The sequence below is a fragment of the Chiloscyllium plagiosum genome, unplaced genomic scaffold, assembly GCF_037043375.1.
Source record: "Chiloscyllium plagiosum isolate Xiang-an unplaced genomic scaffold, Cpla_swu_hap1 HiC_scaffold_9, whole genome shotgun sequence".
NCBI lineage: Eukaryota > Metazoa > Chordata > Chondrichthyes > Orectolobiformes > Hemiscylliidae > Chiloscyllium > Chiloscyllium plagiosum.
Window position 1 is genome coordinate 117,108,543 of NW_028270147.1, and position 25,001 is coordinate 117,133,543.

The window sequence follows — 25,001 nt, forward strand, 5'->3', positions numbered from 1 at the left end:
GCCACAGCTGGGGTACTGTGTGCAGTTCTGGTCACCACGCGATCGGAAGGATGGGATTGTACTGGAGGGAATGCAGAGGGTATTCACCAGGATGTTGGTTGGGATGAAGCATTTCAGTGATGAAGAGAGGCCGGATAAGCTCGGATTGTTTTCTTTGAAGCAGAGAAGGTGGAAGGGGGACCTGATAGAGGTGTATAAGGGTATGAAGGGAATGGGCAAAATGAATAGAAAGCATCTTTTCCCCTTACTTAGAGTTGACACACATTCAATGTGAAAGACAGAAGGTTTAGAGGGGATTTGAAGAGCAGGTTTTCATTCAGAGAGTCGTGGGGGTCTGGTTTGCACTGCCTGGGATGGTAGGTGAGGTGGCAAATCTCTCAAACTTTAAAAACTACTTGGATGAACACTTGAAATTTCGTAACATTTAAAGCTATGGGCCACATGTTGGAAAGTGGGAATGGTGTAAGTTTAGTGTTGTTTGGCTGGTACACAGTTAATGGGCTGAAGGGCCTCTTCTGTACTGTGTAACTTTATGATTCTATTGCCTGCAGTTTTGTTCTCCTTATCTGTGGACGGATGTTCTGGCTGTGGAGGGAGGGCAGCGAGGGTTTACCAGACTGATTCCTGGGATGACAGCACTTAGATCTGAGGAAAAATTGGATCGGTTAGGATTATATTCACTGGAGTTTAGAAGATTGAGGGGGGGTCACATTGAAAACTCAAAAATCCTAACAGGATAAGGCAGGATGTTCCTGATAACTGGGGAGTCCAGAACCAAAGATTACAATTTAAGGATACGGGAAAGGCCATGTAGGGCTGAGATGGAGAGAAATGTTTTCATTCAGTGAATGGGAAGCCTGTGGAAGTTTCTGTCACTGAAAGAAATTGAGCTCAAACCGCTGAATGCTTTCGAGAAAGGGCACGATATAGTTCTCAGGGTGAAACGGTTCAAAGGTTACAGGGACAAAGTGGGAACAGTCGATTGTGTTGGATGATCAGTCATTGTCACATTGAATGGCGGAACAAGCTCCAAGGGCTACTCCTGCTACGAGTTTCACTGTTTGAGAGACTATTCATCAACATGGAAACATATTGATTGAGAAAACACATTTGCCTTGGATCAGGAATTAGTTTGGAGGCAGGAGGCAGAGAGGAAGGATAATGTGTGTGCTCTCCAATGAGCAAGATGTGAATAGTGGTGTCCCCAGGGATCTGTGCTGGGACCTCAGTGTTTCACAATATCTCTCAATGATGTGCATTAAGGATTAGACAGCCATATATGCAAGATTGCTAACCACACTGAATGAGGCAGCTAGGAGGAGGTTACAGAGATAGGGAGGGTTGAAGGACAGGTAGGGTTTGAGAATAAGGATGAGAATTTGTAAATCGAGATGTTGTTGGACTGGGAGCCAATGTCGGTTAGCGAGGATGATGGGGGATGGGGATGGGACTTGGTGCAAGTTTAGATATGCGCAGCAGAGTTTGGGATGAGCTGAAGTTTACAGAGGGCAGTGGCTGTGATGTGGGCCAGAACAACATTGGATTGATCATGTTTGGAGTCCCAAAGCAAAGAGATTTTCAGTGGGTGATCTTTGTGACATGGAGGATTTGGGGCTCAGATCAGCCTCAAAGATAAGGCCAAGATAGCAAGGAGTCTGATACTAAATAAAAGCTGAAAAAGCTGTGGTGGCTGTAAATGAGAAACAGAAACAGAAATTGCTGGAAAAGCTCAGCAGGTCTGGCATCATCTGAGGAGAGAAAGCAGAGTTAACATTTTGGTCAAGTGAACCTTTTTTAGAACTGTTCTGTTTTTGTAAAGAGTCTGGTTGAGCAGCAGACAGTGCTCAGGGAGAGGGATGAAGTTTTTAGTGGGATCTGCAAAGGATGGATTTGATCTTCCCAATGAGTTTCCCAGTGAGCCTGGCTCCTCAGTCCTGACTGCTCTTAGCTGCTGTGATTGTCACTGATTGGACACTTATTATTAGAGATTCTGACCACAGCAGAAAGCACCAGTGTAAAAAATAAGTGCAAAGACTGTCAGCTCGCAAAGTTGAAACTTCACCAAGAGAGGAAGTGAAAGAAGGAGCTCGGAGCAGCTGGACGTTTGTTACTGAGACAGGAGAAAACTGTGAACTGTCTGCACTCCCTGGAATCTGACAGTACATAAGGATATTAAAACTAGGAGCAGGAGTAGGCTATCTGGCCCCTCAAGCCCCCTCCGCCATTCGATAAGATTGTGGCTGATCTTTTCCTGGCCTCAGCTCCCCCTACCCGCCCCCTCACCATCACCCTTAATTCTTTTACTGTTCAAAAAATATCCACCTTCGCTTCAAAAACATTTACTGAGGAAACCTCAACAACTCTGCTGAGCAGGGAATTCCATAGATTCTCAACCCTCTGGGTGAAGAAGTTCCTTCTCAATCCAATCCGAAATCTGCTCCCCCTAGCACGGGGGTGGCCATTCAGCCCATCATGTCTGTGAGTGGTCCAATTAATCCCACTGCCCCTCTCTCTCCATAACCCAGCAAACCTTTCCTTTTCAGCTCAATCTCTAGTTGCCTCTTGTAAACCTGGGTCCACAGCAGAGACTGTTCCCTAACCTGGGCTCCAAATTGGCGTCTCATTCATTCATTGGGTGACAAACTGCCTGGGCTGGGGAATGGAGCTCAGGACCCTGAACATTCCCTCTCCCCTCCTGAGGGACACCTGATGCTGAGGGATAGTTCCATGGAGTGCTACAATATATACCCTACCATACACACTTCCCCATTCCGTGTGTAAAAGGCTGGAGCTTGCCAGCAGGATATTCAACTGCAGGAGCCATCATCAGTTCGATCAATTCTGACCACATTCACTTTCCAGAATGTTTCAACTCGTTACTTATATAAAATCTGTCCATCTCCTCCTACATGTGAGGCAGGGAAGGGGCCACTCCATTTCAGACAATTTGGAATTTATGGAACACAAATGGAGTAAGCTGAGAAAGGACATCGGAATCATGGAGTTTGGAGGTGGGATGAGCAGGAATAAGGATTTCTGTGGTCAAGGGGATGATGTCGTGCAGAGGCAAACAATGTTGTGGAGTTTAAAATAAGAGACCTATGTGATGGAGAGGATGCGGGGTTTGAAGCTCCAATACTGGAGGGTCCAGTGAGAAAGAGGCCCATGCTTATTGCTGTTCATTGGACATTCCAGTGGGATGGAGGCTCATGTTTACTGATCTCTGTTGGAGGTTCCAATTGAGTCCCATGGAATTGGAATGTTGGTATTTCTTGCAGCAATTGGAATCTTGGTATTTATTATAAAAGGACTGGATTACAGAAATAAAGAAATATTGTTACAATTCTGTGAGGCATTGGTGAGACCACATCTGAAGCATTGTGTCCAATTGTGGTCTCCTTACTTGGTGAAGGATGTGGTGGCACTGGATGCAGTTCAGAGGATGTTCACCAGACTGATTCCCGGGATGAAAGGGCTGTCGTACAGGAATGGCTAAATAGCTAGGGCATGTACTCACTGGAATTTCGTCGCATGACGGGAGATCTGAGTGAGCTATATAAGATGCTAAAGGGGATTAATAAGGCAGACATGGAACAGATGTTCTCGCTTGTGGGCCAGTCTCGGACAATAGGTCATAGATATAGAGTGAGAGGAGGTAGGTTCAAAACTGAGATGAGTAGAAACTACAGGTGGCACAGTGGTACAGTGGTGCCTCACAGTGCCAGGGACCCAAGTTCGATTCCACCCTCAGGCAAATATATGGAGTTTGCACATTCTCCCCCTGTCTGCGTGGGTTTCACTTGGGGGCTCCAGCTTCCTCCCATAGTCTAAAGATGTACAACCTAGGAGGACTGGCCATGCTAAATTACCCATAGTGTCCAGGGATGTGTAGGTTTGTTTTATTAGGCATGGCAAATGTAGGGTTACAGGGAAAGGGTAGGGGGAATGGGTCTGGGTGGAATGCTCTTTCAAGGGTCGTTGTAGACTTGTTGGGCCGAATGGCCTGTTTCCATACTGTAGGGATTCTGTTCTATTGTAACTCCTTCTCTCAGAGTGTTGTGAATCTGTAGAAGTCACTGTCCCCAGAGTGCAGTGAAGGCAGAATCAATCAACAGATTAAAGAAAGAAACAGGTATCTTTCTCATTAAAAGCAGGATAGAGGGCAATAGGGAGCAGTCTGGAAAGTGGAAATGAGGATAAGATTAGACATGGTCATGTTAAACGGCAAATGGGCTTGAAGGGCTGAATTACCTATTCCTGCTCCTCATTCCGAAGTTCCAAACTTGCTACGCCAATGTGATCCATGTTAACTGGTCTCTATAGGAGGATCCAGTTGCAAGAAGACGCATGTTTACTGGTCTCTGTTGGAGGGTCCAGTTTGAAACTGGTCCATATTCACTGGAGAGTCCAATGAAATGGAGGCCTTTCTTTCCTGGTTTCTATTGGAAGGCCCAACAGGAATAAGGTCCATGTTCGCTCATTTCTGTTGGAGTGTTCAGTGGGAAGAAGGTCCATATTTACTCATCTCCATGAGAGAGTTCAGTGGCAAAGAGGCCCATGTTTAATAGTCTGTATATGATGGACTAGTTGGAATGAATTCCATGTTTCCTGTTCGCTATTGGAGGATACAATGGGTCATGGATACCATGGTAGGTGTGGGCCTCAGTTCCTTTCTGTGGTAATTGTGTGATGGTCTTGGCTTCATTCCAGAACCTGACTGTGGAAGGGGAAGGAGAAGGGAAGGGATTGGACAATGGTGTGGATGGATCAGTAGGTCAGAGCCTGTCCTATCCCTCCAGCTCACACTGATGGCCTGAGGATCTCCTCTCTCTGCTGGGCTTTCATGGAATGAGGTTTGTATCCAAACCAGTCCCCAGTGAGAATAGGCCAACATCACAGAACTGCCTTTCATTTGACAAGAATCTGTCCATCTTCCTGAGACAGGCTGATGCCTCGTCAATGTGAGAAATGGGGCCTTACTCCAGGAAAAGACATGCTTCTGGGGTCAAGAGTTAACATCCATTAGTGAGGCAGAGCAGAGGGAGATTTACCCTGTATTAAATGTTGCCAACTGGGACATTCTGAGAAAGAGAGAGGCAGAGTGTGTGTGTGTGTGTGTGTGTGAGAGAGAGAGAGACAGTCAGAAAGATAGAGATAGAAGGACAGAGTGTGAAACAGAGAAAGGGATAGAGAGAATCTGAGGCAATGTAAGATGAATGAAGGGAGAGAGAGAGCAAAATAGAGGGAGATAGAGACGGTAAGGTTGAAGAATAGAGAGAGAGAGAGAGAAAGATAGGGTATGAGACAGCGTGACTGAGAGAGAAGAATAGAAAGGAGAGAGAAAAAGACAGATGAGTGTGAGACTAGGGGTAAAGGGAATCGAGTGAGAGAGACAGACAGACAGGTTCTGGTCACCGCATTATGAGAAGGACATGACTGTACTCAAGAGGGTGCAGAGCAGATTTCCCAGGATACTGCCTGGCCTGGAGGGTCTGAGCTATGAGGAAGGATTGGAAAGGCTGGGATTGTTTCTCTTGGAGCAGTGAAGGTTGAGAAGGAACCTGCAAAAGGGCTATAAGATTATGAGGGGCAGAGATAGAGTGGACAGGAAGGCAATTTTTCCATAAGCAGAGGAATCAATACCCAGGGGCAGATTGAAGATAACACAGACATACAAAGATAGAAACAGGGAGCAGGAGTAGGGTTAGGGTTAGGGTTAGGGTTAGGGTTTCGCCCTGTGAGGCTGCTCTATCACTCAATATGATCATGGCTGATCCTCGCCCTCAACGCCAAGCTGGGATTAGTATTGTTAGATCATTGATGACCTGGATAGATTTGTTAAATGCTGTTCATGTCATTGAGCTTCTGATTGAGAGAGGGACAGAAAACACACAGAGAGAAAGAGAGAGAGAGAGAGAAAGAAAGTTCACATTGTGAGATTGAGTGAGAGGGCAAGGCATTTAACTGCTACCCCAGGACTCAGTGTTCCAATGTCCAGGAATAGCGCCTGCTATAGAGATCAATTAGAGAGTGACAGGAGGGAGGGACAGAGACAAAGAGAGAGTGAGAGAATGAAAGACTGAGGGTATGAGGAGAGAACAAGTGAGGAAACAGGTGGATAGATAAGTGAAGGAGAGCAATGGATGATAAGGGAGAGAGAGAGAGAGATCAACCAACACAGAAAGAGAGGGAGATAAACAGAGTGTCAAACATACATGGAAAAAGGGAAAGATAGAAGTGGTTATATAATTGGGAGAGAACAGAGTCAGAAATGGAAATAGAAAAAGAGGGAGTAAGTCAATGAATGACAGGAACATATACAAGAGAAAGGGGAGAAAGAGAAAAAAGGGAAAAGAGATGGAGGAAGTTTGGAAGGATGAGCAAGAGAGAGAGAGAGAGAGAAGAGGAAGTGTGGGCGGCTGACGTGGCTCTCTCTGCCCGATGCCATTTACATACTGAGGAACACCCAGTCAGACTCTCACAGGCTGCAGCTTTATAAAGCAGAGCCCAGTGAAGGGAGAGTTTATCAGGAACCAGGCGCAGGGACAGGAGCACACACCATGATTTCACACATCCAGCTGATCTGGCCCCTGGCATTCTGCATCGCAGGTACATCAGCAATCTCTCCTTCCAATCTGAATCTTTAACTCTCCATTTTACTTCAGTTCCACTGATTGTGATTGAAGAGAAAATGCTCAGTGTCTTCAACAATCTCTCATTTGATAGTCTTTTTTTGTGACAGTTCTGACTTCACTGTGTTTCTCTCTGACCCCTCAGGTATCAGCGGAGACACCGTCATGACCCAGTCTCCCCCGGTGCTGTCAGTGGGACTGGGCCAGACCGCAACACTCACCTGTAAATCCAGTCAGAGTGCCACGACTGATGTTGAATGGTTCCAGCAGCGAGAAGGACAGAAACCCTCTCTCCTGATCTACAATGCAGTAGCACGATACACAGGAGTCTCCGACAGATTCACCGGGACGGAAGTGTCCAGCACACACTTCACCCTGACAATCAGCAACGTTCAGAATGAGGATGTCGCTGACTATTACTGTCAGCAAAGTAGGAGCTGGCCTTGGTGCAGTGATACAGAGCCATACAAAAACCTCAATACACACAGCACCACTGCCTGTACTGACACATCCCACTGCTATGTATAATATATAATAATGGACACACAGTCCCACCTCCTGCGCTGACACATCCCACCACCATACATAATATATAATAATGAACACACAGTCACAGTTATATGTAAACAAAACTTAACAAATTAGCTCCATGCCAGGCTTGTCACTATTCAGTCCCTGTGGTAGTCACTGCTCACTTAAAGCTTCGAGTTTCCTTATTACACTTATGAGCACATGTGAAGAACAACTGCAAGGGTGAACTTTGAAAAATAAAGTTCACAAACCTCCCAAGCCCAGCTGGACACAGCCTAGACAGAGAGACAGGGACTCAACAGAAAGAGAGAAACAGTTTGAGAAAAACAGAGATAAAAGAAGACATAAGTGACAGTGAGAAAGACAGTGAGAAGGTGAGAGTAAGTGACAGACAGAGAGAAACAGGGAGAAGGTGAAAGTGAATGAGTGACAGAGAGAGAAAGGAAGAGGGTGAGGGTGACAGAGGGAAGCAGAGACCAGAGGTTTTTGTACAGCCCCTGCACTGGGAGCTCTCACTGTGGCTTACGTTCGGTAAAGGAACCAAGCTCAGACTGAGTAAGTAAACCTCCATCTTCTGTTATTATTCCTTTCAATACTGAAACACACTTTCTAAAACACAAATGCTGAAATGCTGCAGGTGTTAGTGGGGAGCTGCAGTAAATGAAATGGTTGATTGAGGAGCACTGTGTCTAACAGGGTGTACAGCTGTATTTCTTTAGTTCCACTGCTCCCTTTAAGCAGTAAGATATAAGTCAATTAGTTTTACTCACCATGTGGAGGAGCTTTGTCCATTTGCAGCCTGTGGTCCCATTCCTGCAGCATGGAGTGAAATCAGTGAGTAGCCTCCTGCCAGTCTCAGTGTGACAGACACGGGCAGAGTTTGATGTGAGCTCTGGCTCCCTGTCCCAGTCTCTGATCTCACTGACCTCAGCAGCAGCAGCAGCAGCAGCAGCAGCAGCAGCAGCAGCACAGTGAGACACCGAGCTCCCACCTCCCCCAGCTTTAGCTCTGCTCAATCACACAATCACAGAATTGTTACAGTGCACAAGGAGGCCATTCCACCAGCTCTCCGAATGAGCAATTGACTGAGTGTCATTCTCCTGCCTTCTCCCTGTCACCCTGCACATTGTTCCTTTTCAGATAACAGTCTCATTCCCTTCAGAATGTTCATTGAAGCTGCCTCCACCACACTCTCAGGCAGTGCATTCCACACCTTAACCACTCTCTGGCTGAAAATGTTTTTCTTCATCTCACTTTTGTTTCTTTTACCAATTACTTTCAATCTGTGGTCTCTCCTCTCAATCCTTTCTCAATTGGAAACATTTTCTCCCTATTTACTCTGTCCAGACCCCTCCTGATGTTGAATTCCTCAAACACATCTCTCAGCCTTCTCTTCTCCAAGGAAGACAGTCCAAATTTCTCTGTTGTATTTTCATAACTGGCATTATTCATCCTTGAAAGTTCCATGTTTTTTTTTAACATACCTGCAAAATATTCACATCCTTCATGAAATATTCACCTTATCTGTTCCCTGTATTCCTATTTGCCTGCATGTGGCTAAAGTTTCTGTCGACCTTTCCTATCCATGTTAAAATCAGATTCGCCTCTACGACTTCCTCTCACAGTTCATTCAATACACGCACTGCCCTCTATGTGAAAGAGATGCACCTCAGGTCCCTTTTGAATCTTTCCCCTCTCACCTTAAACCTCTGCCCTCTATTTTTGGACTCCCCTACCCTGGGGAAAAGACCTTGACTAGTCACCTTATCTATGCCCATTATGATTTTATAAACCTTTAAAATGTCACCCCGTAGCCTCTGACCTTCCAAGAAAATAGCCCAATCCTAACCAGCCTCTCCTTATACTCAAACCCTCCAGTCTCGGTGACATCCTTGTCATCCTTTTTACACCCCCTTCAGTTTAATGACATCCTTTCAATAGCAGCGTGACCAGAAATGTGCCCTGATCAACTCCTATACCCAATTCTCTGACTGGCAAGTGTAACTAAATGCTTTCCTCACCACCCTGCCCACATGTGACTCCAATTTCAAGGCACTATATGCCTCCACCCCTTGATCTCCCTCTTTGACAACACTCCCCATTGCCCCATAATTAACTGGAGATACCCTGGCCTGGTTTTTGTACCAAAATGTAACACCTCCCTATTATCTCAATATGGAATGTGAATGTACTCTCAAATAGCCTTCATCACTGCCCACTATGCCACCAATTTTGGTGTCATCTGCAAACTCACAAACCATGCCCCCTATGGTCTCATTCAATTTGTTTTTATAAATGACAAACAATGAAGAACCCCGAACCAATCCTTTTGCCACATCGCGGTCACAGGCTTCCAGTCTGAACAATAACCTTCTTCCACCACACTGTCTCCAACCATCAAACCAGTTTTTTACCAATTGGCTTGCTCTTCCTGGATTCCATTTTGATCTAACCTTACTAACCAGTTGTCCATGTAGGAACTTGTCATAGGCCTTGCTAAAGTCCATGTAGACAATGTCTACCACTCTGCCTTCAGTTATTAACTTGGTCATGTCTTCAAAAAACTCAATCAAATTTGTGACACAATTTTCCACTTACAAAGCCATGTGGATTATCCCTAATCAATCCTTGTCTTTTCAAATGTGTGTAGATCCTATCTTTCAAAATCTCTTCAAGAACTTACTCACCACTGGTATCAGACTCACCTTGCAGATCTTATTAACTAACAGCACAACATCATTCAAGCTCCAGTCTTCCAGCACATCACCCGTGGCTGTTGATGATACAAACATTTCACCAAGGGGTGTCGTTGTCTCTTCCCAAGTTTCCCAGAAAGTGCTGCGATAGACCTGATCCGGTCCTGGGGATTTATCGACTTTAATGAGTTTTAAGAACAGATTACAGCACCTCTTCTTCTGTAATGAGGACTCTTCTCAAGATATCAACAGTTACTTCCCAAATCTCTTCACTTCCATGTCTTTCTCAACTGGAAATACTGCAGTAAAATATTAGATTTGTGACTCATCCATATTTTGTTTGAAAAAGAAATGAAAATTTCTAAGTGTGAGACATTTGGAGGTGACACATGGGATACGATCCATGGTCCTGACTTTACCCTGGATTGTCCTTTGTCCTTTTCCACTGTCTCCCTAAACCATGTGTTACAATGATCATTCTTCTCTAAATGTCCTTTCACTGACACTTGATCCACTTGAGCCTCCTCATTCCCAAGATCCACGTCTAGCAGAGCCTCCATTCCCATTGGACTGGAAACAGACGGCTGGAGAAAAAATCACTGAGCACACTCTCACAACTCTGGCCCTCTCTGCCCTTCACACTGCTCCTATCCCACTCTATATTCTGATAATTAAAGTCCCCCCTAATGTTTGCACTTCACTGTAAACTCCTTCCAGGTTTGCTCCTCTCCATCCTTCCCATTAGCTGGTGACCTACAGACTGCGCTGAAAAAACTGATTACACCTTTTTGTTCCTTATCTTGAACCAAATCGATTATGTCCTTGACCCCTCTGGGACATCCTCTTTCTCGAGCTCTGCACCGATCTCCTTAACCAATCCTACACCTCTCACCCTTTCCCCCCTCTCCTATCTTTCCTGAATGCTTTGTATCCAGGAATATTGAACACCCAGTCCTGTCCTCATTTCAGCCTCATCTGTTACAACAACAACATCAGATTTCCGCTGAGCAATCTGCGTCTGTAACTCTCCAATCATATTTGTTTCTATAAATGATGAACAATAATGAACCCCGAACCAATCCTATGCCACATCGCTGGTCACAGTCTTCCAGTCTGAATAATAACCTTCTACCACCACTCTCTGTCTCCAACCATCAAACCAATTTTGTACCAATTGGCTGGCTCTCCCTGGATCCCATTTGATCTAACCTTACTAACCAGTTGTCCATGTATGCAGTCCCATATAGTCAACCGAATTTAGAATTTATTACTCTCTGCCTCACTCTGACCTTGCCCAAGAAGTTACTATTCCTTATTCTCATGTATCTATCTCCCAGGATTCTGTCTTCCTTGGTGTTCCTCCCTGATATTACCTCCTGGTTCCCTCAGACCTGCCAAATTGGTTTAATTCCTCTCCAACAGCACAAGCAAGTCACATCACAAGAAGCTCAATTCCTGCTCTGTTCAGGAGCAACCCATCCAGTCTATAGAGGTCGCATCTCCCCTGGAATCATTCCCAATGTCCAATATCTCAAACCGTCCCTCTTGGACCATCTTTTCAGCCTCACATTCACCTGTCTTATCCTCTTATTCCTTTTCTCACTTGCATTGGTCGTTGGGAGTAATCCAGAGATTCCTACTTTTGAGCTCCTGCTGCTAATTTCCTCCCGAGCTCCCTAAATTCTGATTGCAAGACTACATTCCTTTCCTCCCTCTGTCACTGGGACCGATGTGGACCACGACTGTTGCCTGTTCCCCCTCTCCCCTCAGGGTGCTCTACAGCAACTCAGTGACATCCTTGACCCTGGTACCAGGGAGACAACACACCATCCTGGATTCCCATCTGCAGCTGCATAAACACCTATCGATTGTCCTCACTCTCGAATCTCTTCTCACTATCGCTCTTCCAGTCTTCCTTGTGCCCCCCCCCTCCGTACAGCTGAGCCCTCCACCACCACCGTGGTGCTATAGACTTGACTCCGGCTACATTCCCCAGATGAACAATCATTCTCATCAGGATTCTGAACTGAATCCCAATTGGAGAGAGGGATGCATTCAGGGGATTCCTGTACTAGCTGCCTGATCCTTTTGGACTGTCTGCTGCTCCCCCATTCCCTCTCTCCCTGCATACTCTGAAGCTGCAGAGTGACCACATCTAGAAACGTGCTCTCCACGGAGCTCTCAGCCTCACGGACACTCCACACTGACACCAGCTGCTGCTCAAGCTCCGAAACCCAGAGCTCCAACTGCTGTCACTGACCACACTTCCTGTACTAATGGTATTCCAGGAGTTGGGAAGCATCCTGAAGTTCCCACATGGAACAAGATGAACCTCTCTCCATTCCCTGATTACCTCTTGGCAAAGTTCTGATGACAAACAGCTCCAGCAGGGCTCACAATCCAGTGCTTTCAGTGTTCTTGAGTTTTGCAGAGTCTCTTCAAAAATATCAGAATTAGGCCATTCACCCCATCAAGTCTTCTGTGCCATTTGGTCATGGCTGATGTGTTTCTCAAGACCATTGTCTTGCCTTCTTCCCATTATGTTTGATTGCCTTGCCAGTCAAGAACCTATCAATGTCTGTCGTGAATACACTCAATGACTTCACCACCACAGTAATGGGTTATCCTTTAACTCTGCGGCTGTGCTCACTGGTCCAATTTTCTCTTCCTTGTGGAAACATCTTCTCCACGTCCACTCTATCCAGGCCTCTCATTATTCTATTAGTTTCAATGTGATCTCCCCATGTCCTTCTCAACTCCATCAAGTACACAGCCAGAGTCCTCATCAGACCAGGCTGTCACCCCCAAGTTCATTCTTATAAACCTCCTCTGGACCTCCTCCAATACAAGCACATCCCTCCTTAGATATGGGTCCCAAAACTGTTCACAATATTCCAAATGCAGTCTGACCAGAGTCTCATACAGCCTCAGCAGGACATACCTGCTCTTGTATTCTAACTCAGTTGAAATGAATGATAACATTGCATTTGTCTTCCTAATTGATAACTGAACCAAAATGTTCACCTTCAGAGTAACCTGAAAGAGGATTTCCAAGTCCCTTTGTACTTGAGAATTCTGAATTTCCCCATTTAGAAAACAGTTTGAGCTTCTATTCTTCCAACCAAAGGGCATAACCTCACACTTTTTCATATTGTATTACATCAGCCACTTCTTTGCCCACTCTCTGAGCCTTTCCAAGTCCTTCTGCAGCCTCCCTGCTTCCTCAACTCTGCCTGTCCCTCCCCTCATCTTTGTGTCATCAGCAAATTTACCAACAATGCCCTCAGTTCCTTTTTCCAGATCGTTAATATATAATTAATTTTTACATGAATAGTTGAGGTCCCAACACTGCCCCCTGCTGAACTGCATGAGGCACCAGCTGCCATCCTGCTAAGGACCCACTTATTTCCACTCTCTATCCATGCCAGTACCGGGCCCCAAACCCCATGGGCTTTTATGTTATTTAGCAGCCTCCTGTGTGGCAACTTGTCAAAGGCCTTCTGGAAATCCAAATAGATCATGTCCATTGGCTCTCCTTTGTCTAACTTGTCATTAACTCCTACTACTACATCGAATTCCAGCTTCTCACTCTCGAACTGCAGGGTGAATTCTAACACATTATGGTCACTGCCTCCTCAGGGTTCATTCACCTTCAGCTCCCCAATCAGGGCTGTCTCATTACACATCACCGAATCCGGAATTACCTGTTTCTTAGGGGCTCTACCACAAACTGTTCCAAAGAAGCCTCTCGTAGACATTCCATGAATTCCTTTCCTTGAGATCCATTCCCAGCCTGATTTTCCTAGTCCACGTGCATATTACAGTCCCCATGACTATTGTAATAATCCCTTTCTTACATGCGTTTTCTATCTCCTGATTTATTTTCTGATCCACATCCCGATTACCGCGAGGAGGTTTGTACATAACTCCCATCAGGGTTTTCGTTTCTTTGTGGTTTCTTAAGTTGACTTTCACAGATTCTATGCATTCTAACATTATATTTCCTCTTGCTGTCAATGTAATTTCAATTCTAACTGATAGAGTAAACCACTCCCCAACACCCCAACCTGCCCATCTACAGATCATTAGAAATGTGGAAACATAGAAACTTGCTGCAGGACTAGGCTATTTAGCTCTGAGAGCCTGCACCACCATTCAATATGATCATGACTGATTATGCACTCTCCGTATCCCATTCCCACTCTCCCCCATATCCCTTGATCCTTTTAGCTGCAAGTGCCACATCCCTCTTGACATATGTCTAACAAACTAGCCCCACGACCTTTCTGTGGTAGAGAATTCCACAGGTTCACAACATCTGAATAACCTAGCTCGTATTTGTGACCTTTGACCCTGAGTTTTGGATTTCCCTAATATCGGGAACATTCTTCCAGCATCGAGCCTGTCAAATCCCATCAGGATTTTACATGATTCTGTGAGATTCCCCTCATTCTTCTAAATCCCAGTGAGTACAAGCCCAGTCGATCATATGTCACTCCTGCTGTCCCAGGAATCAGTCTCATGGACCTTCGCTGGACTCCCTCAATAGCAAGAATGTCCTTCCTCAGACTAGGAGACCAAAACTGCACACAATACTCAAGGTGAGGCCTCACCAAGGCCCTGTATAATTCTGCAAGACATCCTTACTCCAATACACAAATCCTCTCACTGTGAAGGCCAACATACCATTAGCTTTCCTCACTGCCTGCTGCACCTCCATGCCACCTTTCAGTGACTGTTCCACCAGGACACCCAGCTCACATTACACCTCACCTTTTCCTAAACTTTCACCATTCATTAATAATCTGACTTCCTGTTCACCACCAAAGTGGATGATCTCACATTTACCCACATTATATTGCATTTGCCAAGCACTTGTCCACTTAGCCAGCAAAGTAGCCAGCAAAGGTACTTGTCCAATTAACCCTGCAGCCTCTTAGCATCCTCCTCACACCACACAGCTTCGTGTCATCTGCAAGTTTGCAGGGATTGCATTCAATTCCTTTGTCCATATCATTTATGTATATTGTGGACAGCTGGGGTCCCAGCACTGAACCCTGCGGTACCCCACTCATCACTGCCTGCCACTCTGAGAAGGACCCATTTATTCCAACTCTCTGCTTTCTATCTGACAACGAGTTCTCCCTCCATGTCAATACATTACCTCCAATACCATGAGATTTAATGTAACTCACTAATCTCTTGTATGGGACCTTGTCAAAAGCCTTTTGAAATTCCAGATACACACTATCCACTGAATTCTGAGGGAGGGTCACTCAATCTGAAACTCTAACTTCGATTGTTCTCCACAGATACTGCCAGATCTGCCAAAATTTTTCTCAATTTTTATTTTTGTTGTCCACTGATTCAGCCTTGTCCACTCTCAACTGATCACATCCTCAAAAACTTCTAGAAGATGTGTCAGGCCTGATTTCCCTTTCGTAAATCCATGCTGACTTGGACTGATCCTGTCACTGCTTTCCAAATGCTCGGTTATTATATCTTTAATAACTGATTCTGGTGTTTTCCTCATGTATAATTCCTCATTTTCACTCTCCCTCCTTTTATTAAAAAGTGGGGTTATATTGGATACTGTCTAGTCCATTGGAACTCTGTCAGAATCTACAGAATGCCAGAAAATGATCACCAAGTGCCCACTATTTCTACACCCACTTTCAGAAGGACTCTGAGTTGCAGAGCATCAGGCCCTGGGGACATATTAAGTTTTGATAGCATCAGCTTCTCCAAGACCATTTCCTGACTAACAAGGATTATCTTCAGTTCTTCCTTCACACTTGACCCTCTATCACCTCACATTTCCTTTCAATAGGATGTGCATCCCTGGATATTTCGTTCCCAGCCCTGATCCCCTTGCAGCCATGTCCCTGCACTACAGGCTCATTTACCTTGTTTCATATACTCGATGCATCGAAGTACAACACCCTCAGTCATGCACTGACTGCCTCCTTCTCATAGTTATCTCCTTTAGAAATCACAGAATCCCTACAGTGTGGAAGCAGGCCATTCAGCCCAGACTGACCCTCCAAAAAGCACCCCACCCACCCTACAATTCCCATGGATAATCCTCCTAACCTACACTTCTTTGTGACAATGGGAGGAAACCCAAGTGGACACGTGGAGAATGTGTCAATCCCACACAGACAGTCAGTTGGAATTGAGTCTGTGTCTCCGGAGCTGTGAGACAGCAGTGCTAACCACTGATCCACCATTCCACCCTGCGGTGCCTCAAGTTCGATTCCTGATCCTTTCCATACTCTTTATCCTATTACTTGGTCTGGATGCTTTAATAAATTGTCCTGAGCCCCTACGTTCTTTAATTACTTTAAATTCATCGGAAGCTTTATTTACATTGGTTTGTATGGTACCACTTTGTCGACATTATTCCGAATGGTTCATGCGTTAAGAGACAAAGCCTTTAAGCCTTGTTCTAGTATTGAGCTTCCCTGCACTTTTAAGTTTCCTCAGTATAATATGATATTCACAATACTCTGTCCCTTTCCTTTTATTTTCTAGTAATCAGTAACCACTAACCAGTAATCCTATTATCTCCTTCAACTTTCATTTTCTCATTTTCGATCCAACTGTTCCAGTTACTTTCTCTTTGAATCGTACTCAGGCTGATATTTATCCCTGAACAAACATCATTCAAAATGTTCCTTGGTTCATTGTTGCTTTTGGGATCTTGCTGTGTACAATCTGGCTTCCACATTTCCTTCATTACAACAGTGACCTCATTTCAAACAAGTCCCACACTGTCTGCAAATATCTTTGGGACAGTATGAATCTTTCTTTTCATTGGATGAACTGGGAATCTTTCAGATGTGAAAGATGCTGTTCCAATATTGCACAGTCCTCCTCCTGAACTACAGTTACTGCTTTGTCCCTCTCTTTTGTGAAAACAAACCGGAAGTTTTCAGGAGGAACCATTGCTCCATCTCCCACCACTGCACACAAGTTCCCTTCCTGCTCTCGAATGGCCCTCATACATTCCTTCATTCTCTTGTTCTTTTTGTGACAATAAAACATCACTGGGATTTCCCAGAATTCATTTGGTCACATTTCATCCTGTCAGCTCTTTGCTTTCCTCAGGTCTTGGTAAATTTCACCCCTGAATTTTGTCTTTCAGCCACTTTTACCCAATCCCTGCCCAGTTCAGTAAAATGGTTTGTTCCCAAATGAAAACTTTTACACTTGCTCCATGGTTCTCCATTTCCATCCCTCCTCTCAATCTCACTGAGTTCTGATCACTGTCACTGAAATGTTCCCCCATTGATAGCCCTTCCAGCTGCCCACATTCATTCCATAAATGATGGTCCAAAACTCTCCCTTCTTTTTCACCATCACCTTCTCAGGGGCAATTCGGGATGGGCAATAAATGCTGGCCCTGCCAGTGACACCCACATCCCAAGAAGCAATTTTAAAAGTCCCTGTCCTTTTATGGGGTTTGTTAGGTATTGGAGACAAATATTCAAATGGATTGTTTTGCCAGTGAATGTTCAGAGTTGAATTCCCTTTGAATGGCAGGGATTAAAAATGTTTCTCTTGTCTTCCAGGCCGTGAAAACTCTCAGCCCAAGCTGACCCTGCTGCCCCCCTCCCCGGAGCAGGTCAATGCCAAGGGCACTGCCACCCTGGTGTGCCTTGCCAATCACTTCTATCCCGATGAGCTGGAGGTGCAGTGGAAGAAGGATGGTGCAGTCATTTCGGACGGGGTTCAGACCAGCAACTACCTGCGAGCTTCAGACAGCACCTACAGTGTCAGCAGCCTGCTGACCCTCTCTGGGTCTGACTGGGAATCCAATGCTCGGTTCTCCTGTGCCCTCACCCATGTGACCCTCCCCTCCCCCCTCAGCAAGAGCATCAGGAGATCAGAATGTGTGTAGAGTGTTTGAGACAGTCCACAGAGGAGACACAACTTTAAATAGAACAGGGCTGAGCTGGCAGGGCAAAGGTCATTGTCAGCACTGAATTTCAACTCTCATCCTTCTTGGGATTGGCTTGGCGACACTTCTGAGGTTCAAGGGTTAAGGCAGGTCTTTGGGATAATCTAAAACAAGCTTTACTCTGTATCAAACCCGATGCCCCCTGTTCTAGGAGTATTTGATTGGACAGTGAAGACTAGTGATACCAAGTAAAACCTCTCGAAGATGCTGAAAACTGTCAGCTGTACAAAACAATGTGAACCTCAGAAGTCTCTGCTTCAGTAAACCAGATCTCCTTCCTGCTCAGCCACCAGTTCGAATTTAAGCTTCTGTCACTGTTTAAAGGGACAGAATTCTTATGTTATTGAGAAAATCTCCACAAATGTTTTCCTCAAGCTCCATTCTGGCTGTGAATTTGTGCAGCTTCCTCTGTCTGGGCTGTTAATTGCAGTCTGTTTTCTGTCAATGTCAATCTGGAAAAAGGAATAAAGATGAAGACGATGAAGACGATTCAGTCTCTGTCTTTTGTCTGCTTTGGGAATGGCCAGAGCTGAAACCTCAGGGAAAGGATGTATGAAGTGTTAACCTCCACCTTCAAGGCCTGGAATAAGAGGGGGGAATTGAGGGGGTAATGAGGTCCCTGGAGCAGGAGGGCAATTCTACAACTGCATCCAGAAGGGGTTCTTTCAGAAGGAATGCAGGGCCCCAAGGAATTCTTTCCCAATAAATGGAGAAAAGAAGGAAGGCAGGAAGGGACACTGGGGAACACAATAATCTAATGGAAATTCCCTCACCCATCCCTTAGGCACAGCAAGATCGCAGGCCAAGAAATTCAACTCAACTGTTTGTGAGCCAGTGCCATTGGGAACCCTATATTCATGAATATGACCAGCAGGCTCTTGTTACTCAGAATAACAATTCTACAAGGTTTGAGAAATAAATATTCCATAAATTAGACCTGGGTTTTCTTTCCTCTTCAAATGGGATGGAATTGCCCCGTGTGTCCATGGGGTCAGATTGAGAATGTTCAGTCCGGGGGCATCTGGGAGTCACGGCTGGGGAGGACCATCAATGATAAATCTTCTGCTGTCATATTCTGTAGCCCCTGGGCCATCTCAGTGAGGATCATCTAGGGCTCAGGGTGGATTCCAGAGCAGCTTATTATCCTGCCTGTTGTGTTCCTCAGTCCACATGTGGCTCCAGCAATCTCACTCCATGGCTCTAGTATCAGTGGGAACCCATGGGGCTGAAATCTTATCCTAACAGACCCTCAAACAGCAGGGAGCCTGCTGGTGGCTCAGAAACCCATTGGACTCAGTCCCAGATTCCACTGTGGCTCTTTCATTCAAACACAGCATTAACACACTGACACCACATTCAGAGGGCAATCCTGAGATGGGGCAAGTTTGATTCTTGATTCCAATGTGGGGAAATGGGGGTTGGGTGTGAAATGTCCAGTCTGAAACTGGTACTTTATTATGAAGAATAGAAACTGTTGTTAGAATAAAGTCAAGTGTTGATGGGAGTGAGGAATATCTCCGTGATCTGTCTCCAGAATCCATAGATGGTTCACATCCTTCTGTCAGACCCTGAAGGCTGGAATCAGCTCCTCGACATCATATATTTCTCTATCTTTCCCAGAAAAGGTGAAGTATTCTCTGCCTCTCTGGGACAGGACATTTTAAAAAGGGCTGTGGGAAGGGAACTGTTGACTCTCAATGACAAAGCCAATGGAAGGATGTGGAGCTGGCTCTGAGAAATGTTAGGGCACAGAGGATGACACCAGAAGAAATTCAATGTTGTTGTTCTCTCTTTTGAAATTGCTAAACTGGTAACAATTACTTTTTGCTCACAATTTGTCCCTTGTATTCGATCCACGTGCCTTTCTTACTTTGCTTCTTTTGACTTCAGTCTGTGGGTAGTTCCACCAAAACCCAATCTCCTCACACTCATCCTGGCCCCTGAAGAGATTAGAGACAAATAAAAAACTGCAAATGCTGGAATCCAAGGTTGACAAACAGGAGGCTGGGAGAACACAGCAAGCCCAGGCAGCATCAGGAGGAAGAGAAGTCGATGTTTTGGGTATAACCTTTCTTCAGGAAGTGGGGTGGGTGGGTGTTGGGGGAGCTGCAGATAAAGGGAGTGGCCGGGCAGGGTGGTTAGGTGGGGATAGGTGGAGACAGATAGAGGATAGGACCCGGTTGGTCGAAGGGAGGGGTGATTCTGGATTCATCTCTCCCATCGACCAATCAGGTCAAATTCTCTATCTTTCTCAACCTATCCCCACCTCACCACCTCGCTCCAACCCACCCCTTTATCTGCAACTCCCCTCACACCTATCCCCCCTTCCTGAAGAAGAGTTACACCTGAAATGTCGACCCCTGAAGAGATTAGACGAGGTTATTTCACTGAATCAAATTATCGAGCCCATCAGTCCTGAGAACAGATTCCAGCATTGAAGTCATATTTCCTGTTTGCAAATGTAAAGTGTCTCTCAGGCTGAAAGAAGGAAGCTTTCGATTGAGAAATGAGTGAGCTTAACCCAGATCCTGAACAATAGTACAACAGAATGGAGTGATTTAAACCAGAAACAGTATAAATACAGGGCAGCCTATATACTGCAGCTCACACTGAGTGCAGCCAGCACAGAGGGGAATGCTGGGAAGTTTGGTCAGTGTGGGAGTTTGGTGAACTGGGGGAAGGAGTCTACCTTTGCTTTTTCAAACTGATTCGGAACTGTCACTTCAGCTGCTGGGAGCCTGCACATGTACTTGGTTTGATTGAAACAAAATGATAAACAAGAAAATAGGAATCTGGGATTTGTTTAGTTAGAGGAACTGTATAAATAGACTGCTTCAGGACATGTCCATTAGGGAAGGTTAATAAATGGAAAGTACTGAAACTTCAAAACAGACTGAAGACAATTACTGCTCTAATGAAGGAATGGATATTTTTCATTTGTAAGTGAGATCAACATTTCTTTATTGCATTGAAATGATTCAGGGTAAATACATCTGCAGTGAATGTATAAAACTACAGGAACTCCCATTCAGGGAGTTTGGAATGAAGGCTGAATCAAAAAAGCAGTGATATATCAGGGAGTGCCGGAGGTACCTGGAGACTTAGTTCCAGAAGGAAGTTATAGGCCTCAGGACTGCACAGTTCAATTCCATGTGTAGTAAGGGGCAGGAGGGTACAACACACGATGGAGGCAGATAGGGAGTTGGAGAATACTGTGGGACAGGAAAACCCCTCACTCTTCTAAACCCCAGTGAGAACAAGGCCAGCCTTTCCAATCCTTCTTCATCACACAGCCCCCTCATTCCAGTGATCAATCGGGTAAAACCCCTCTAAACCACCTCCAATGCATTTATATTCTTCCTTCAATAAGGAGACCAAAACTACACACAATACGGTATTTGAGATGTGATCACACCAATGTCCAGGAATAACTGAAATATCACAGTCTCACTTTCTGGTCCCAAATCACACCTACTCTTACTTTTACCAGCCTTTTTACTGTCCATCTTTAATTGTCCTGGACAAGATGGTGCTGTAGGTAGACCCACAATGTCCTTAGGAAGGGAATTCCAGAATTCTGACCCAGTGATGAAACTGGTGAATAGCTTAGAGGGAACTGGCTGGGGTGACGTTCCCATTGTATCTGCTGCCCTTGTCCTTCTTGATTCAAGTAATCATGGGTTTAGAAGGTGTTGTCTCAGGACTTTTGATGAATTTATTGCAGTGCATCTTGTAAATAGTACACACAGATGTTACTGAGTGTTGGTGTGGTGGGAATGGATGTGTGTGGAAGTGGTGCCAAACAAGCAGGCTAAAATTTGATAAACAAAATTTAAATAAAATAATATAAAACAACTTAAAATAGAATAAAATCAAAATGCTGCTGCTTTTTTGATAAAACATCACTGAATCCCAAAACGTTAACTCCTCCTCTCCCCACAGAGGCTGCACCTGTTCCCTTTTTCCAACATCGCGCTTCTATTTGAGATTTGCAGTATTTTGTTTCTGTACCTGTTTTAATGCCATTGGTTATAAGAGAAGCATTGGTCAGCACACTGGGGGCGATTTTGTCTGAGATGATCGGAAAGCCCTTACATTCACATTGACCTGAGAAGGCAGTGGTTTAACCAATCATCCAGCAGATGGCATCTTTGCCTTTGCCAGCCTCAGGATAGTGCTCCAGTCTCTGGAGTGGGGCTTGAAACCTGAAGGATCAGATGACAGTGTTACCACTGAGGCTGTTTATTCTTTCCTGGAATGTGGGTGTCACTGGCAAGACCAGCATTTGTTCCCCATCCCTAACTGCCCCGAAACTGAGTGGCTTGCTCGGCCTTTCAAATGGCAGGTAAGGGTCAGCCGCATTACTGGTTTCCTGGCAGAGTCAGACATCTACAACAGGTCTACAAGAACAAGGCCCTTTGGCCCAATGAGCCTAAGCCAGTCAAACATCCACCTCACTATTCTAAATCCATATTCCAGCACTTGGCCCGTAGCCCTGTACACCTTGGCATCACAGCTGCACATCAAAATACTTCAATGTTATGGAAGAACTTCTGCCTCAACCACCCTTACAGGCAGTGAGTCCCAGACTGTCACCACCCTCTGGGTGAAAATGAGTTTCCTTATGTTCCCTCTTAACATTCAGCCATTTATCTTTAATCTGTACCTCTCCGGTCATTAATCATGACGCAACCCCATGTCACCAAGTCTCCCTTTATTGACACATGAACAGTCCATGACTGTAATGCCTCAGAGAGAGTCAGGCACCGGAGGCACAGGGTCTCTGACACTCAGCCTGTTTATGTCAGTGAGGATTCTCCAGGTTATATCTTGGTAACGATTTGAGTTTTCCTTGTGAAACCCAGTTGGGAATTTTAATGGTACTGAATCTTCCACACACTCCCACCTCGCTTGATGCTCACCCTTCTCTGGTTAATTCTTCCCATTTCCTTCTCTTCTCCGAGTTCATTCCATTTCAGTAAAGTCTGTGATAATTCCATGGAGGATGTGCACGAGAAACTGCCACAAAGAATCTTCCAGCCCTTCAACGTTTGCAGCAAGCCTGGACTGTGCCCTTGTGTACCTTGCCTGAAGGATTCCATGTGATCTGTCAGTCTCCATCCCAGCTTGATAACCATCTCGGACATTGGAAGGAAATGCCCAAGGAGCAGGTTAACATGCTGCAAAAAGCCTTTCAGCTGAAGCTTCAGTGTTTGCACTCGATGTGCATTTTCCCTTGCTAATTGCTCCCCTTTTACACGATAATGAGGAAAGAACTCTTGTTGGTGCAGTTTACTTTTCATCATCTCAGAATATTCAAAGCTGCGAGCACAGAGCAGTCACGTTCACGGACAAGATGGTGAGGTCCCACAGACAGTAAACGAATGATGAAACACATCTGTTTTGCTGGCACTAGTTGAATAGTGAGCAGGATACCCGAGGGAATCTCTTCAGAATGGGATCTTGTTGCGCCTACTGAGGTGGGGTTGGGGGGTGGTCGGGGTGTGGTGGTGGTGGAGCCTCAAATGATGGTGCCAGAGACTGCAACTTTCAGCAGTGCAGCACAGTCTCAGTCTGGATTCTGTGCTCTCATTTCTGAGGTGGCTTTCAACCCGATGACCATTTTGACGATGAGACAGGAGCTTTGCCCATGGAGCCACGGTCAGTAACAATGTAAACTGTGTGGCTCTGAAAGCCTGAGTCTGCATCTCAGCTCGGAAGGATATCAGCTCAATTATCAAATCTGTTTCTGCCCCTCTGCAGGCTGACCAGGCTGCCGGTGCCTTTCCAACACTCCCACATTTCCTCTTGTGCCACAGCTCATTCTCCTGATGGATAGTTGTGCTCGGAGTCGAGAAGTGTGGGGCTGGGAAAGCCCAGCAGGTCAGGCAGTTGTGCTCAGGCCGAGGATATGACCTTGTCCCTCTGTCAGATCCTCTTCGAGAAACACATGGCTCACCACCGCCTTCTGCAGGACAATTAGGGAAGAGCAACAAGCAAGGATGGAGATGGAGACGTGGAGCTTCAAATACTGATCTTTGCACTTTGGTGGCACGCTTTGATGGCTGTTTGTTAGATCTTTGCGTATAATTTTTTTTTGCTGATCCCACTGCTAATCCGAAGGACACTCCACCCTTCAGTCTGACAAACCAGGTTCACCCATTTCAAGGCTCTGTTTCTGGGCGAGGCTCCAGTCTTTCAAAGAGATGACTTCAAGCCTCACCAGTTTGTTCATTTGAATTGGATGCCATTTATTTTGATTTCTCCTGGGATGGGGTGGGCGTTGACGTGTCGCTTATTTGTTGCTCTTCCCAAATTGTCCTGGAGATGACGATGGTGAACCATGTAATATCTGGGAAGTAACTGACAGGTCATTCCCACTGGAATCCACTGGAATGACTGCGGGTTTGTTTGTGGCTAATGGAAGGAGTCGTTACCCATAATCCTCAGCTGCAGTGCAAGTACTCTATAGTTACTGGAAGGCAGCTGTTTCACTGTGCCCGCACAATATAAAGTCAGAAAGCACACAACACCAGGCTCGAGCTCAACAGGTTCATTTGAAATCACAAGTTTTCGAAGCGCGGCTCCTTCATCAGGTGTATCCCAGTCCACCATCGGTATCCCCCACATTACTGAACAGTACAAATAAACTGGGGCTCTGCGAGGATCCAACAGGGTCAATCTTAGAGAGTACAGCTCTCGAATCAGGATACCACAATGAAAATGCCCTGCATGCTATGGTATATCAAAAAGAAATACATTGATGTGACTTTAGATTGTCTTCAGATTGTGCTTTTTTTTCATTCTGTGATACACGTAGACGTTGTCAGTATTGGGTATCACAAAGTATGTTTCCTCCATTAAACACTTTCCAACACACTCTCTCCATCTTGCTTCACTCCTTATTGACTCTTCGATATTGTCCCTGTTCCCTCACTCCGTCCCAGTCCCAGAGGAATTGATGGCCTGAGTTCATGACCCCGCAATGTGTGAAGGTTGGTGTGAAGTGAGGCCAGTGTATTGGAGCTTGGGCTCCTGCCTCAGGCCCAGGTGTAGGGGTCTGTTCAACAATCTGCACATTGTCCTTTTTCTCTTTCTGAATGAACTGGATCAAGTTGCAGTAACGAGCTGGCAACAAGGTGTCTTGTCTAAAATGTTTCCAGCATTGGGCACAGAACT

General features: G+C 45.4%; 1 pseudogene and 1 gene segment (V, D, J or C); one reads left to right on the forward strand and one right to left on the reverse strand.

Moving 5' to 3' along the window:
• LOC148149271 (centrosome-associated protein 350-like) overlaps positions 1-25,001 on the reverse strand; it is a 1,440,514-nt pseudogene that overhangs the window by 690,710 nt on the left and 724,803 nt on the right.
• On the forward strand, positions 6,522-18,142 carry LOC148149275 (Ig kappa chain V region Mem5-like). The segment is given in 4 exon segments: positions 6,522-6,609; positions 6,778-7,076; positions 7,685-7,718; positions 17,434-18,142. Coding segments are annotated over 4 exon segments (711 nt in total).